Genomic DNA, 17,485 nt, shown 5'->3' with positions numbered 1-17,485 from the left:
TCTAGAAAAGTCAGTATCGCAGCCGCTACTAGCCGTGCCAGTAGCCAACCGTACACAAGCGAGGTCGCTTTTTAGACCTGTGTCATGCCGGCTGTATCGGTGTACGGCGTGGTGTTATCGCAATGGCACCAAGCAGGAGATGCCACTACAGGGCCGCTTTCAAGCGAAAAGTTGTGATAGCTGCAGAGGCATTGTCGAACCTTGAAGCCAGGCGGGACTTCAGCGTCGACGAGAAAAACGTCTGTCGTTGGAGGGAACAACGACAGCAGCATTTTTGCGTGTGCCGCAATGAGGATGGCATTTAGCAGACCAAAGAAAGGCCGTCACGACGAAGTGGAAACAGTTTTGGCCGACTTTGTTCGGACGCAGAGAGCAGCTGCCCTTCCAGTGACAACAGAAGTGCTCCAAGCGAAAGCGAGGGAACTTCCGAGGGAGCGAGGCCTAACGCCAAAGAATTTCAAAGCCAGCTGGGGCTGGCTTAGATTTTTCATGAAGCGCTTTGGCTTTCAGCCTCCGACGTCGCACTTCAATCACCCAGAAGCTGCCAAGCAATTTCGAAGAAAAGCTGATAGCTTTTCAGCACTACATGCTGTGACAGAAAGAAGGGGCAGGCTACAACCTTGGGCAAATCGGCAACGCCGACCAGACGGCTGTGTATTTTGATATGCCAGTAGCGTACACCATGAATGAAAAGGGTGCCAAGGGGGTGAAGGTGCGCTATGCAGGCTACGAGAAGCAGCCCGCAACTGTGATGCTGTGCTGCACAGCTGATGGACATAAACTCCCTCATATGATATTTAAAAGGAAGACACTGCCTGCTCGAGAAACTTTCCCAAGAAATGTCATTGTGCAGGTAAATGAGAATGGGTAGATGACGAGTGTGATGGTGGAAGAGTGGGTTAAGATTGTGTGGTGATGGCGTCCAGGAGCCCTTTTGACAAAGAACTCACTCCTTGTCGTCGACTCTTACCGTGGGCACTTGACCGACAACATGAAGGCTGCACTCGCCCAAGCGAACACGGACCTCGCTGTCATACCGGCCGGCATGATGGGCCAGTTGCAGCCACTTGATGTCTGCATCAACAAACCTTTCAAGGACCGTCTGTGTAAATATTACATGGACTGGTTGACTGACGAAGACCACATGCTAACAGCAACGGGCCGCATCAAATGTGCATCGCTATCGCAACTGACGGGCTGGGTAGCTGCAGCCTAGGACGACATCCCAGGTACTTTGATCGTGTGCGCCTTTAAAAAGTGCAGCATATCTAATGCGCTTGACGGTACCGAAGATAGTGCACTGTTTGAAGATGACAGTGACAAGGAACACAGGGATGAGTCTAGCAGCGACGATGACGTTGAATAAGCTCTGCACGTTCAGATTCAATAAATGTTGTTTGTATTTTGTGAACGCTGTCTTCGCTTTTTTGTTCGGCCTACATTCGAGGTAATATATGGTATTTATTTTTTTGGCTTCGGACTTTAGGGGATCGGCTTAGAATCGAGGTCGGCCTAGATTCGAGTAAGTAAGGTAACAAAGATTTACTCCCAATGCGCTAAAGTTGCGATAAATAAAAAAAAAAGTCACAGTTTCGGCAGAAACGTGAAGCATCGATTACGTTAGAAAATTAGTAGACAGCTATACGAAAAGTAAGGATACTAGTTTTATCGGCCGTATAAACTTTTAAACATTCGCTTACTAACTAAATTAACAAGCATGGTGTGAATAAGCAAACATGAACAAGTCTTATGCAATGACCACAGAAGCTCTTTATCAAAATGCTGGAAGGGAGAAGTGCGGTAGCAGGAGCAAGCGAATTGACCTTTGTGTGGACTGTTGCTTCAGTGCGCACTAAGCAACGAGAAGACAGCATGGTGCGCCTAGATGTGTAGACTCTGTCTGCATCGCAGATTGCTTTCAAGATAGGGACTGCGCCGTATGTAGCAGCTGCCGGAGTAGAACGCCTCTCCTGTTTGCGCCAGTCCCGCGTACAAGTTTCAGGAACTCGGAATGCCCGTGATGCGGCCCCATTTCCGTCCGCCTCCGCATACATGATCGCTTTCCTTTTAATTGCGGCATTGTGATGAACTCGGCATGTCTTTGCAGTCAGCCCTTCTATGCTGATAGAGCAAACGCGAAAAATGAGAACGGGAAGACGGATGGTGCACTAACCTGAGAGCACGTACTACAGCACATGGAGGAAGCTACAGCAGCTAGGCTCGAAGCGTGTGCAAGGCGACCGCTTTGAAGTGCTGATGGCGATGTGGTGGCACAGATTCAGGGTCGTACTCGATTCTAATGCGCACGCAATTTTCGGACCTATTTTAGCGGAAAAAAAAAGTGTGCGTTGGATTCTAATAAATACGGCAATGAAAACCATTGCTGAATCATTGCAGCACAAGATGCCAATGCTGCGAGTCGAGCGGGTGAGGCTTGAGCGGACTGAGAAGCATGTTGCCGCTTTTATGGCTTTGGCGAGCTTATGTTTGTGCTCCTCGAATTCAGCCTGGGTCGGCAGCTTCTACGAGTGGTTGGTGCTGTTTTGTTGGCACAAATTGTTGAGGCAGGCATGGACACTCGCCGAGATGGTAGGGCCCAAGAGACCAAAGAGGCACGTTGTCATTTTTCTATTGCATAGTGTATTAAGACTGCGACGGGAAATATAAATGAAATCGAGTTCATGGACAACACCAGAATATGAAGCCTGCAATGCGACCAGAGCATTACATGATGCTTTCTGTGCACCGCCTTCAGCAGCAAACGGCGGCGCATTTGGGTTATTGCCTATTAAACGTGTTCCGTATCCTTCCAGCGGCACTATGCCCCACGTGCTGTGAAACAGATAGGTGAAGATGCTTATTGCAAAAGGGTTAGCAGCGATAGCTGTGAATGCGGTGTGTGATAACCCGGGAGGAGATTTACTTATACCGTAATAAGAAACTTAGTTCACACCACCGTTATCGGGCGAAGTGGGTGAGCATCGTGGTGAAGCTGTGGGACGGGCGGCTACTGTTCTCAATGGCACACACCTCGTACCTTTTCTTGTTTACACAGGATCTAGTGGCCTGGAAGGAAACATATCACACGATCGCCTTTTGGCTATCCACTGAATGTTGGTGCCGAAAGATTGTGTGTTCCGGACATGTATTAACTGGTAAAATGCACACATAACTGTATTGGGTCACTTGTTTGTGTTCTCTATCGCAAACATTGGCACCGGAAAGTCGTACGTAACAGGATCATATAAACAAGGTTCCACTGGATATATTTTATGTATACAGTCAAAGCCACTTTTAACAGCATTAAAGTGCCACGAAAATTCTATTGTTACAACCATTAATTGCTATAGCGAGGTTGCACGACAAAATCAAAATAGGGGGATGGCAGAGCTGATGTGAGAAAACTATAATGGTGGGAAGGCCAGTGCCACTCGCCACCACTTTCCTCCATCTGGCTGCTGATTGTGTTCACTCGTTTACCTGCTTCCTGGGCGCTCCCATTGTGGGTAACAAGCCGTGGCTGTCTGCATCAAAGAATGGCATTGCTATAACAACTGCTAAGAGGTGTAATGAACGGCAAGTGATATGTGAGCTCCGCTGAGACATCGCTCTGGTGGCCCTAAAGGGGCCTTTTAAAAAAATGGGAGAAGGTTGCTGCGGCAGCCTGTCATCTTGAGAAATCCAGGAGAAACGCTGAGGTGAGATCGCTACAAGCATCTCACCATGTACTTCTCACTGGCTTGCACGAGAAAGCCCTATGTCCGTCAGCCTTGCACACTTTATGCAAAGCTTGCCGACATCCTTCTCCAACGCATCCATGTGCTCCACGGAAGATTCCCCGCGTAAACAAAGCCCCAGAGGGAGGGAATGAATCCTTTGCTGGGCCTCCTGTGAGGACAACGTTGAGGCAGCCTGCCCTACCGCGTCATCGCTGCCGTCGTTGCCATCACTATCCGATGCAAGCATGTTCGCGACGATCACCTCATCGGTTGGAAGCACTTAGCTTTCACATCTATAGCTGTGTGCTTTCTTTTCACAGGCAACGTCGTGTATTGCCGATGATAAGTGGGCGGATCAGCTATCTTCCGTTTCGGCAGCGAGTCAAATGAGGCTGAGAAACCATGCGGCCAAGAACGATTTCGACGCAACCAGCAAAGGTGAACGCGAGCAATCAAAGCGGTTTGCAGAACTGTGCTGAATAAGGATCCAACGAGCAATCTGGGAGCAGTGCACTTGGTGCGGTAAATTCATGTTTCGGAGGGTGGCCTGGCATAAAGCTATGGGCACAGTCCATTCGTGTTCAGAGGGGTGGAAGCATCGTGCAATGGCTCGAATTTCTCATTTTCATTTTTTTTTTTTTTCATTTCAAGGATTTCGCATTTCACTACCTTTCGGCACGGACTTCCAGCAGCCAAACTTCATTGTTATAACCGATAATGCGGCATTGGGGAATTGTAGTAAGCGGGTTATTTCACCATGGAAAACATACAAAAGTTGATGGTGCAGCAGCTTCTCATTGTTATAACCGATGTACAGTGGAACGCCGATTATACAAATTTCTCGGGACCGCGAGAAAGCGTCGTAAAATGTGGGCGTCATAAAATCTGAACATAAATTATGCCTATAAAAATACTAATTTCGCGGAACGGATTTGCGAGAAACTTCAATGTACTAACATACTTTGCGGGGCTTGGAAACCCAAATTACCAAAAAAAATTATTTCGATAAGAATTAATGCTGCAGTACAGGTACCAATCATGTTTATTCAACCGAACCTTTACGGCACTCCATGGCTCACTGCCGCGATTCCCGCCAGCCGGCGCGAACGCCGCAGATCACAACACTGTCGTCGGCCTCCAGGTACTCTGAGAAGGTCATGGTGATGTTTAAACCCTCGAAATCTGCGTCGGCGAAGCCTGCATCGGCCTCGAGCTGCTTCGAGGTTGTTGCGTCCCCAGCAGAGGAGGCAGTCTCTCGCTTAAAGCCACAGTGCTTGAACGAGTTAGCGATTGTGCTTTGCGACACTGCGTTCCACGAACTGGCAATAAAATGCATGTCTTCGAGCACAGTGATCTTTTCTTCCGACTCACTGTGCTCCATAGCCGCCAGCCGACGCTGCACTAACCGCTTCCGGTACCCTTGCTTGACACACTTAATGATGCCGGCATCTAGCGGCTGCAGCCGGCTTGTGCAGTTGGGTGGAACAAAAACGACGTTTATGTTCCTCAGGCTGGACGTATCAGGTGGGTGTCACGGTGCATTGTCCACGAAAAGCAATATTTTCCTCGCCTTAGCACCCATTTTGTTATCCAGCTGCTGCAAAAAATTGCTGAAGAGCGAAGCTGTCATTCATGCCTTTTTGTTGAAGGAGCTGCATGGCAGCGTCTTCAAGTTCTTAAAGCACCGTAGATTTGCAAACTTTCCAGCAACGAGCACGGGCAGCCTCTTGGAACCGTCCTCGCTAGCACAGAATAGTGCCGTCACATGCTCTTTACTACGCTTGCCACCATGACAGCTGTCGCCCTTAAACGCAATGGTTTGCTCGGGCTGCATATGGTAAGAAATACCCCTCTCATCGGCATTGAAAATGTTGCAGGGCTTGTATGCAGCAATCATCTCCGGCAGCGACTCCATTCACTCGTTCACCGTCGAAACGTCCACGGAAGTGCTTTCTTCGCAGGAGCGGCTGTACACAGTCCTGTTTCGTTTTTTAAAGCGATCCAGCCACCCATTCGATGCTTGAAACTCGACGATGCCGAGGCGCAATGCTACAAGGTCCGCCTTTTCTTTTAGAATGGCGCCGTCAACGTTGATTACAGAGCTCAGTCCTTGATGCAGCCCACTTGACCAGAACTTTTTCTAACTTCTCATGCTGTCCTTCTTTTGCCTCTTTCCGCTTGAGCCTGAACTTGTTGGCATTATGCAATATCACCACTTTGTTTTCCAGTATCGTCTTAAGCGAAGATTTGGGTATCTTAAGGTCCCGGGCAATGCTGGCTTTCTTGGCTCCATGCCGCTTTTCCGCTTCCTTGATAATATTCAGCTTATTGCCGAGCGCCAGAACTGTCTGCTTTCTGTACATCGCGCGTTGCGTTGCTCCACACAACTAAAAACCTCCGCTGAACGCTGGTCGCTAGGATCACGACAAAGAACACGTGCGATAAACCTAGGCTTCTCCGCGCTACCTTGTCGGCGATCTGCTGCTGGGAAACTGGAAGGAGAGAAATGCTTCCCCAACGCAACAAGAGGCGACGCCGCCGAGGAGAGAGGGAGGAAGTGATTGGGGAGAGATGGAGCGGAGAGACGAAGTGAGGAAAGAGACCCGCAGCACTCTTCTTTCGTCTGCCGTTTCATCCCGTGCTTCACGAGTGTCGTCGTATAATGCGGGTCAGGTGTAAAATTGCGTCGGATAACCGGGGTTTTTAATGTGTGGCTTCTGTGGGGACTTCGCCAGGACTGCGCTAATCCATCGTAAAGCCTGGGTAGTCGTAAAACTGGGGGATGTATAACCGGGGTTCCACTGTATTGTTAAAACCGGTATCATTTTAAGTGGGTTCCGCTATACAGCAGAACCTCATTCATACGGTTTGGGTAAAAAAAACGTAGAATCTGAAGTAACTAAAAAACGTAGAATATGAAGTAACTAAAAAATTTGACAGTGACATCTACATGTTGCGAAGCGATGCGCAGCATCGTTGCAACACGAGATGCCGACGCACATGGAGCTGGTGATACAGTCAAACCCGGCTATATCGAACTGGCAAGAAAATGCCCGTCAGTTCGATATGGAGCATAATTCGATATAAGCCTGCTAAATAATTGAATGTCATAAAAGCACATACCATTTATAAAAACAATTTATTGATGAAACTAGCTTAGTTTTGCATGAAATAGTCCTGCATTTCCTTCTGCTTGGGCAATTTCGCTACCTGCGATGAACACACTTCTCCACATTGTCTAAGGAGTCGGAGCAGCTGAGGCCACAACCTTCTGCATTCGCGCAGAAGCACCAAACTAGTGCAAGTGCCGGCATTTTGCCCACTTTCACTTATGATGTTGGCAATGTAGTCTTTGATTTCGGGCTCTCCCGCGGTCGCGACACCATCATCTGCACTCACAAACTCGGCCACCATTGATTCCTTGACAGCTTCCGGAAATTCTGACAGCTCGCTCCAAACTTTGGCAACACCGGCAACGGCTTCGTCGCATTCATCAGAATTTAGTCATCACCGAGCACGCGGAAGCTGGCATGTCAGAAGCAATTTCGGATGAACCACTTATACATGGCGGTGCAAACGCATCGGGTGCCACGGGCACCGGGTCATAAGTTTGTCCACTTTAGCCCTAATCTCTCCCTTATTCTTCAAGATCGCGCTGGAAGTGCTCCTTGGAATCTTGCACGCTGCGGGGATATCCGACTTCTCACCACATTCGACCCGATTTATGATTTCGAGCTTCACGATAAAAGGCAAAATCTGCCGCCTCGGCCCACAAGGCGCAACATAATGAACCAAAAGCAGCGAGACAACTCGCACTTTTGCCATCTTGCACGACGAGGGCACAAGAGCTTCTGATAGGCTGTCTGAGCAAACGCTGCGGGTGGGCCAGGATCATTTCTTGCAGGGTGGTGTCGACGGCTTGCTCAAGCCAGCGTGCTCACGGTAGGAAGAGCAGTTGGATGGACCCTCGCCGCTGGGTTTCTCCGCCACCACAAGAGAAAGCCAACTTCTGGGGGCACTTTTCCGCCGCTTGACGTTCTATAAATCAAGAGTCGTTGCTATTTTTGTTCGATGTAAGCGTAATTTTTGCTATATATACTCATTGTAGCTACACCATGCCCAGAAATTGTTCGATATATAGAATAATTCGATGTAAACGAGTTCGATATAGTCAGGTACAACTGTACTCTGGCGGCCCGAGACATATTTTATTGTTTTCTTATTGCATGACGTTTTAAGAGGGCGATGGGAAACCGAAACGTAATTGAACTGGTGGGTGACGCCCAATGCAGCCAAAATGAAACCTGATGTCCACATTGTGCCATCTGCAGCACAGAACGGCAGTGCGTTTCGATTATCACCTGCTAAAAGTGTGCAGCACGCTACCAATGGCACTACGCACCATGCGCGGTAAAATAGATAGGTGAAGATGCTTATCGCAATAGGTTTGGTGGCAATAGCTGTGAATTCGGAGTGTGACCACCCAGGCATAGATTTGCTGGTTGATACTGGAATAAGAAACTGTGCACGGCGTCATTTTCACGTGAGACGGATACTGTTCTCAGTTGCGCGAGCCCTGCACCTTTTCTCGTTTGTATGGTATCTAGCATCCGGAAAACGTGTACGACCAGTCTGCAGCAGCAAATGGTGGCATATTTCAGTTACCGCCTGTCAAAAGCGTGCACTACGCTTCTGACAGCACCAGACGCTGTTAAACAGATAGACGAAGATGCTTATCACAATACAATTGGCGGTGATAGCTTTGAATGCCGCGTGTGAGGACCCCGAAGACGATTTGCTGGAACCGAAATGAGAAACTGAGTTCGCACCGGCGTTTTCGCATGAGACAGGTGGGCGAATATTGTGGTGAAGCTGCTGCGGCATCGACAGATATCACCACAAATCCTATTGCAATAAATATCTTCACCTACCTGTTTGACAGCGCATGGTGCTGTCGGAAGCGTAGCGCATGCTTTTAATAAGCGATAATCGAGACGCGCCACCGTTCCTGGCTGCAGACTGTGTTCGTATACATTTTCCAGCCGCTAGATCTCATGTGAACAAGAAGAAGCGCGAGTGCTTGCGATCGAGAGCAGTATATATCCACCCAGGTGGTCGCATGCCGCTGCCAAACCTGTTGCGATAAGCATTTTCACCTCTGTTTTACAGCTCGTGGTGCACAGTGCTATTGGTAGCATACTGCGTACTCTTAGTTGGCGTTAATCCAAACGCACTGCCGTTCGCTGCCGCAGGTGGCAAGATGTGGTCATCATGTTTCGCTTCGGCAGCATCCAGCATCGCCCACTAGCTCGATTTCGTTTTAGTTTCCCATAGCCATCTTAAAACACCATGCAATAGGAAAGCAACAAAATTCGTTGGTGTCTCGGGCCGCAATGATCCGCGTGACACTTTGTGTTACGTAGATATAAACAATAGTTAACTCTGTCAAATTTTTTTAGTTACTTTGATTGTACATTTTTCCGGTTAGTATGTTTCTTTTATGTTTCTTGCGTATTTCTTGCAGGACGTATGAACAAGGTTCTACTGTAACTAATGCAATCAGCCTGTCCATCGGGTTCATTATAAGTCGGCTCAACTGTATTCCTGCTAGCCCTCCTGTTTTGTATTCTCCTATGGGCATTAATATGTTAGCTTCTTCTCTCTAACGCTCAGCTGCCTGGAAGCTGAGCAGTTTGAGGCACAATATAGGAAAATGAAGTTTCTCATGTTATATTTATAGCACGTTTGGAATATGATGGGTAAGGGTTTCTTAAGCTCTCAGCTACAAAAAAGAAAAGTCTCGTGTTGTATTAATGTCTCCTGTGTCATGTAAGGTTGTGCTATACATTTCTCACGTCCGTGCTGAACTACGGCGCACTGTTACACATGACATGGAAAATTCAACTTCGAATGCAAAGGCGCCTGTGCACTAAATAACTCTGGATAGTCTGTATTCACCTCGAGCCACCTATCCTGCTATGGTGTCTTCGTAGCCCCAGTATTTCTTTGGGACGTTAAACCACATCAATAAATCCCTAAATACAGCACTACCAGAATGCAATTTGCCCACATTTACAACAAAGCAAAGTGACGTCGTGTGGTCGCCTTTTCTGTGCAGCGACCAGTACTATTCCTGAGGTGGTTTCCATTCACACCAACGATGTTCACGGTGATGCAGCGGCACACAGTGCATCCGGTAAGTCCACCAATTGCTTGGGACACTACGGATGGCCGTCAGTTTAACGAAAAGGCACGAGAGAGCATTCCCTGTTCATCAACAAGCTCTAGGCAGATGCATTACACCCTCTGGTGCAGCCAGATTATAGGGCACTTAGAGATCGCTCTTAGAAAAGTTTGCACTCTTTGGTGCTTATCTTCTCCCCAAAACAAAAACCATCTCGAATCTTGTGTGAATTTGCCTTCTTTAACGTTGCGCACCCGGTACTTCTAGGTCACGAACGGAATGTGAATTATCAGCACGTCATATTCTGGACAGGAAAGTAGCAAGCTCACAATTTTCAAGAAAGGAAACGCAAGCAATAATACTGATGACGATTATTGTTTGGGGACAAGATAAACCCCAAGGAGTGAAAAACTTTTCTTGGAGTGTAGAAAACCCAAAATTAAGTGTGCGCAAAACAGTTCGCAATTACAGCAATATCACTGTGGTGGCACAGCTCATAATAGAGACAAAAATAATGGAGGCATTTAGGCATCATTAAATGCACGGCATGCAGGGATCCTTACCGCAACAAAGAACATGTTTTGTTTGCATTCTTTCAAGCTAACTGTAAGAACCGGAATATAGGTTGAACTTTTTTCAAAAAACCATTGCGAAAAGTCGACCCTCGTCTTGTATACCGGACATTAGCGGAAAAACTATGGAAGTCTTGCAACAATGGGCGGATGAAGTAAACAGCCGCCTTCGCCATCAGCAGCAGCGCGGCGTGGCGACATTGTGGCACCGGCACTTTGCGTTTCCATTGTCACAAAGTTGTATTGGTTAAAGGGACACTAAAGGTTACCAGAAAGTCAAGTTAAAGTGATAATGCAATGCTCTAGAACGTCTAATGCGTCAATATAATCGCGAACAGAGCTTTAGTAACCAAGAAATTAAGGTAAATGCACGACATGATTTGAGACACCCCAGCGACATTCCTGTACTAGCCTGATGACGAAAGCACTCCTCATCATAATTCATGTCACTAGTACTCAACTACTCGTGTTGAAAAGATGATTTGATTAGATTATAAGATGGAAGAAAATGCTACTTGTCTACTTCTATTTGATCCTAAGAAAAAGAAATAACATTTTGACGTTACCCATGAGTAGTGTAGATGATCGAAAAGTTTCGTTTTTACTCGACTCTGCGCGCTTGACATTGCGCCGCGCGCGGATTGGAGTTTCAGTTGTTTCTTTATCGCGTCGTGCTGTGGTGGTCCTGCTGGCTCGCGAAACTTGCATTTGCAACAAGTAGCGAGAATTCCACGTCCATGTGATGTCGTGGGATGCGTGAACGGTCCGCGGAACTTGGCCAAGGGCAGTTGCAGTGGCGAATCCAACATTACTTATCACTGTGCCAACGAGTGAGCCTCTCCATTCAAAGTGGTTAAGTGCCGTACCTCTGCCACAGCACGCTGGCAAAGAGCCGAAAAGTCACGTAGTGTGCTCGCTGCACTTTCGTCCAGAGGATTAAGAGTTCAACGCCGACTTAATGAAGTCGCGTGAGGTGCCTTTCAAAGCAGGCAGTCGTCGTAGTAGTACGCAACGACACCAGCAGCGCGAGTCCCCATCAGCAGGTCACGTTCATCAGTGCTTAAATCGCTGAACTCGAGCCCAGCATCGCGAGCTAATGTGTTGTTGTCAGGATCATCCATTGCAACGAGCATCGAAGTTGGCGTCATAAAATAAAGAACCAACTTATCGTCGTGCGCTTTCCGTTCCGCTAGCCACCATAGTTCCACTTTCGCACTGCTGTCGGCTCTGTCTTGGCTCTGTTTCTGGCCGCACGTTTGCGTTTTGTGCAGGAAAGCTGTAGTGCCGTCTGTGGAGCCGTTTTACTCACTGACGGCGCCACGTCACTATGAGACCATGACGTCAATACTCCTCGATCGGAGGGCGGTTGATTTGAACTGTGCTAGAGGTATGCGGACGCTTCAGAACGCATTTTCCCTTAAAATAGGTCTCTTGTTCGCACGAAACAAGCGTTTCGAGGTTTCTGGGATGGTATTTCAACAGTCCATGTTGACTTAATATTAACCTTTAGTGTCCCTTTAAAGGCTGCTTTTTCACATTTTGTTTCAAAATGAGCTGAAGCCGACGTCAGTTCACCGTCACAAGAAAAAGGCGATTGAGTACGTGGAAGCCCACGGCAACCTGGTGGCACAGCGTGAATTTGGAGTATCCGAAAAGAGCATTCAGTAGTGGCGGAGGCAAAAGCAACGCGTTACAACTTGCAGCAACCAAAAGAAAATGTCATTTCGTGGGCGGATCGCAGCGCAGACCGCAGAATTGGAAAACAAGGTTGCGGAGTTCGTCCGGGAGCTGCGTGTAAGATCACTGCCTGTGTCTGCCAATGCATCTGTTTGAAAGTGGTAAAGATCGCGCGCACCTATGGTCTGGGAAGCGAGAAGCACTCGTCATCCGACTCTAGTTCGGACGACTCTGATCAAAGGCGTTGCTCTGATTTCGAGTAGCGCTTGCGTACTTCGTGCCCTTCTGTGTACTGTACAGCTGGCCAGTTTTTAACAGTATCGCGTGACCATCGACCCGCGTGTTTGTCAGCACCTTATCATCACGGCACGGAGCGGCGAAGTAGCGAAAGTAAGCGCATGGGTACACATGCACGCATCTCGTTTGTTTCGCCGCTCAGCGCCATTAATAAGGTGCTGACAAGCATGCGGGTCGATGGTCGTGCGATACTGTTAAAAACTTGGCCAGCTGCATATGCGAGCAACGTTTAAATAAATACTGTCACCATTGTGCAATTAGCTGAGTCGCATTTGTTTCAAGGTAAGGGTGTCTTTCGGTACTTCTGCCATTGAAAAAAATTTTTTTCATTTTTAGAAATCTTTAGTTGAGGGATCGACCTATATTCCGGCCCAACCTATAGTCCGGTATTTACGATAGGTAAAGGGGTCATCACAGCTGCGGTAAGCTACTGCATGGAAGGTGCATGTAGGAACAAGGCATGCAGCTGCCTCACAATACAGTTGCCGACCGATTTTCTGGACCTCGCAGGGACCAAAAAATAGTCTGAAAAATCGAACAGTCAGAAAAACACGGTTCAGCCAAAAGAAAAATATGCTATATTACGCTTAGGGTGGCTTACAAAAATCGCTAATAATGCCCTGCCTAATGTACTATGCTTGGAGGCAATCAGATTTGCTTGGATTTACACAAGAGTGACATCTCCGCATACAGTCTGACGAGACCGTCTCACTGTGTTGGCGATCTGCGATCTCTGTTGCTGGAGATCACCATGGAGATCAAAGAAATGAGCCCCATTTATTCACGCCACTTCGCTGTCATGAATGCACACGAAGTGGTGCTAATCAAACAAGTGGAAAGCTGCGCAAACACACAAAGATGCAACGTCGTCTTCGAGACACACCTGCTTTGTGGACACACCACATGCAAATAGCAACAGAAACTTTAAAATAAATAAATGAATAAAAATGGATCCCGCATTACGTGGTTATTACAATAGCGCTGACTAAAAATGAAATAAACTAGGAAAAGTGCAGTCCCCTAGAGCATTTTGTTAGTCAAGGAAGAGCGGGCATGGCCTCCGAGACTAGAGGATGTCATGCGCTCTGCACTGGGCTTCTTCAAATTTTGGAGTTCTGGCAGCTTGCTGGCAGCCAGATGGCAGCTAGCTATTTCCGGTTCTGATAGGAAGCCACGTGGGCTGGGATCCCAAGACAACCTGAAGCTGCCCGAAGTTTGCAAAATTCAACGTCGGGACAGCTGGCCAAATGTAAACATGCTACCAGCCTAGCAGCGCTCGGTGTAGTTGGCCCATTTATGCGTTGCCACCTTGAAAATATATAGTTGCATTCATGGATATGATCACTTTCACGAGATTTCACACGACACTGCACAGGACGGGCACTGGGCCAACCTCACCTTGCACAGCGCAACAGACCGCCTCCGATGCGTCTGATGCCAAGACACAAAACCACACATAAGTGACTCTATCCCTAAAAGCAATCGCTCGAGTATCCCTGCTTGCAGCGATCACGTCGCCCACTGACGACATTGATGAGTTGGCGTTGTGTCATCACTTGACAAGACATGAAAAAGCAGGATATCGGGTAGGTCCTATACGCATAAAATTTCATGCCGACCTACTTGGGCTTCAATTTCAGAAAGTGTGTTTCGGCTGATGGTGCTTCCTGTTTTGACCCTAATGGCGGATCCACACGACGGACGGCTTCGCGAAAATCTGTTCCGTGGACGCTCATTCCGCCGCCCGTCCGACTACGAAGCGCATCCACACGACGGACGGAGTGAGCAGACGACCGCGCCGGCAAAATAAAGACGGCGGCACGGCCCGAAGCCACTGTTGCCGCCTCGAATCGGTCAAGTCGTCATCGTCCACTGTGTGGCCCGTAACTTTCAAACTCAGGCTTGTATTTGGCTTAAGTGAGTGTCTAGAAGCTTCGATAGCAAAGTATTCGTGATGAGTGGGCACCGTTTCATAAAGCCATACTCAGATTCTTGGCTTGTAGGCTTACAGTGGCTGTTGTGGCTTAACATGGCCTCGAAGATGTTGCGGTGGCCTGGGTGGATCTCAGTGGCTGTAAGCTACAAATGGCTGCTTGTTTCTATCACTCTTGATGGCACCATTGGTGTAATAAATACCATCATATGTGTTTTTCACTGTGAATGAAGATGGAGATCGAAAGGAAACGATGGTTGGCCGCAATGACTGTTGTTTTGTTCGAATTGGATGATGATGAGTATTTATTTCATCAAAATAGGTCTTGTTGCCAAAAGGACTACAGTGGAATCTCGATGAATGGAAATCGCTTAAGAGGGAGCTTTAGCTCAAGCCCAGCTCCGACGCGGCCTATTCAAATACATGTAAAACACATAAACGTTTTTATGGGATAACCCCTAGACCGATTTTAATGAAATTCATTGTATTTGAAAGAGAAAGTTAAATTCTAGTGACTGTTGGAAGCGGAATTTCGATTTACGGCTTGAATTTTCTTAAAAAGATTTTCAAATATTTGACCGTTTGAAAAAAAAATGGAAGCAGGAAGTTTACAAATTCATAGCTCTGCATCAATAACTGATATCACGGTTCTGTGAACGGCATCCATTAGATCATTCAAAGCAGACAAATTCGATATGTCATTTGACATCTTGCGTGACATTGTTACATTGGTTACAAGGGTTCTGCAAAAGTTGTATTTCCCTATTACAAAATTTTTTTATATTCATGTGTGACATATAAATTTTATCTGCTTTAGATGTACTATTAGATGCTATTCACAGAATTGTATTGTCATTTTTCATTGTTCAGTTAGAGTAGTAAACTTGATAATTTCATTTTTTGAAAATTTTCTGTTTTTGCCAATTTTTAATAAAAAATTGACAACCTAACTCAAAAATTTGAAACCAACAATCACTAGATTTTAAGTTTTTCTTTTATATGCAACAAACCTCATCAAATTTGGTGCAGTGGTTGCCAAGAAAAATGAATTCTCCTTTTACATGTGTTTAGATAGGAGCACCCGAGCCAAAGCTTCCTCTTAAACGGAACTGCCGCTTAAACTGAACACCATCCTCATGGTTGGTTGGTTTTGTATTCATGCAATTGTATTCAGCTTTGTATCTCAGTAAATGAAACTCCTGATAAACGGAACCAATTTCCCTGGTCCCTTGATGTTCCGTTTAAAGAGAGTCCACTGTATATCGCCGACAAGCATCTCAGTATGCAAAACCACTTGTACCGAGAGCTGTTGGTCAGTGACATTGAGGAATAACGGATGCTGCTTTGAGTGACAAGAGAGCAGTTTCTTCAGTTGCTGCCAAACTGTCTCTTTGGCTCTCGTGTTTGGGTAATCAGTGAGAGTCATGTCCCACAACGCGGGGAACTGCTCCACAACATGCACGAAAAAGAAAGTTGCCTCGTCGTTCCAGTTAATTGCAGTCGCTCTTGTGCGAGTCGCGAGCGTAGACAGGCACGAATGGTGTCAGCAGCAATGAAGCTGTCTCAGAAAGATCCCAAAGCCGCGCTGGTTGCCAGACTAGAGCATGCTAGGCTAAATCCGCAGCATTCGACCCCCAGAATCTGGATGCGAAAAATAGCTCGGCATTTTCCGTCCGTGGGGGTCACGGACGACATGCGGACGGCATGAATCTGTGACGCGTAGTCACGTGATATGCCATCCATCGCAAAAAAATACGGATTTCGTCCGTCGTGTGGATCCACCATAAGGAGCTGGGGATGCGGCTAGCGCATGAAAATGCATGCCACCTGTGACCAGCGAAAAGTTTCACACAAAAAAACAATATTGGTCGCGATCATAAGAGCAATAAGCTAATGTACGTGTGCCTGTTACTCAACCAGTGCAATCTTAGCATCAACGACCTGCAGTTCGAACACATATCGGTTTCGAGCTGCCACCTAAGCATACGGCGGAGAGACAGAGCGAGCACGGGCTAGCCGCAACGCCTTCGCTCTAGATACATACTCTAGATATGTGAAAAGGAACACCACCAGAGAAAGGCAAACCGAAAATCTACCGCAGTGTGTGTGAATGAGCGTCTACAACTTGCACGGAACACGGTGCAAATAACATGCACGCATGAAAGCGTGGCACGCTGATCACCACCGGAAAGAAGCCTTCATGGGACACACATACACACAAAAAAGCTTCAAGCGGTTTACCGCCACTCCTATCGCATTGCCTTGCAATGCGGAACGGTGCGTTTGCACCCAAGAAGATAACGCTAGAAGTAAGGAAATCCGAAGATGACCGTACACAGTTGGCTGGGCGAGGTAAAGTCCTCAAGCGTCCGCGTTTCAATTTATAAAGTGCCCACAAAGATGGTGGCGAGAACCCATTATCTCTTTTAGTCCTCGGCTAGCCAGAGAACTTCCAGAGAGCAGCCATAGCAAAATCATCCTGGCTGGTTGTGGCAGCCCACGGGTAGCCAGAAGTGTAAAATTGAAGAGGCCCATTGAAAACGTGAGTGTCGTGATCTTGGAGGCTATCAACCGAGCCACTGCAAGTCAAGCCTGGCCATGCCAGTGGGAAATCCTACATGGCGGCTCCCCAGCATCGGGTAACGTGGCTTGGAACAAGCGATTTAGTCCGAAAAATTGAACTTTGGGGCCTAAATTCGTTCAAATTTTCGAAATCCGAAAAATCTGTCGCCAACTGTAGAAGGTAGTACTGCTTTAACTTTACCTCGGCAACCAAGGAAGGAACTGAGATTCTGCAGCAAAGTAAAATGGACTTTTGCAAACAATACACCGACTTGCGGGTGCATTCTGGGTTTGTAACAAGCTTAATTCATTTTCATTGTCATCGAGGTAATGAGATCAGCTGCACTGAGAAGCATCGACTGGTTCTTAGTTCAAATTTCCACCGTTTTTGCAATGATTGCAGAGCAATACTTTATGTAAAGTACACAATTTACACGTCGAACTTGTTTCCTTCTCATTTCCAAACCTGCGATGAGCCCTTTACATGGACATGGGCTGTTTCTTTCATTGATTGGGCTGAGAAGTTTCCAGCAACGCTGTA

General features: G+C 47.2%; 1 protein-coding gene across 2 annotated transcripts in view; it reads left to right on the top strand.

The window, feature by feature from the left end:
- l(1)G0289 (lethal (1) G0289) overlaps window positions 1-17,485 on the top strand; it is a 113,255-nt gene that overhangs the window by 85,967 nt on the left and 9,803 nt on the right. For both annotated transcript variants that reach the window (XM_065440696.2, XM_065440697.1), the window contains exon 12: window positions 9,838-9,915. In XM_065440696.2, coding sequence (XP_065296768.1) covers window positions 9,838-9,915 — 78 coding nt within the window. The remainder of the gene's footprint in view (window positions 1-9,837; window positions 9,916-17,485) is intronic.

This window comes from Dermacentor albipictus, chromosome 1 (genome assembly GCF_038994185.2).
Source record: "Dermacentor albipictus isolate Rhodes 1998 colony chromosome 1, USDA_Dalb.pri_finalv2, whole genome shotgun sequence".
Taxonomy (NCBI): Eukaryota; Metazoa; Arthropoda; class Arachnida; order Ixodida; family Ixodidae; genus Dermacentor; species Dermacentor albipictus.
This window is presented reverse-complemented; position numbering and strand designations above follow the sequence as displayed.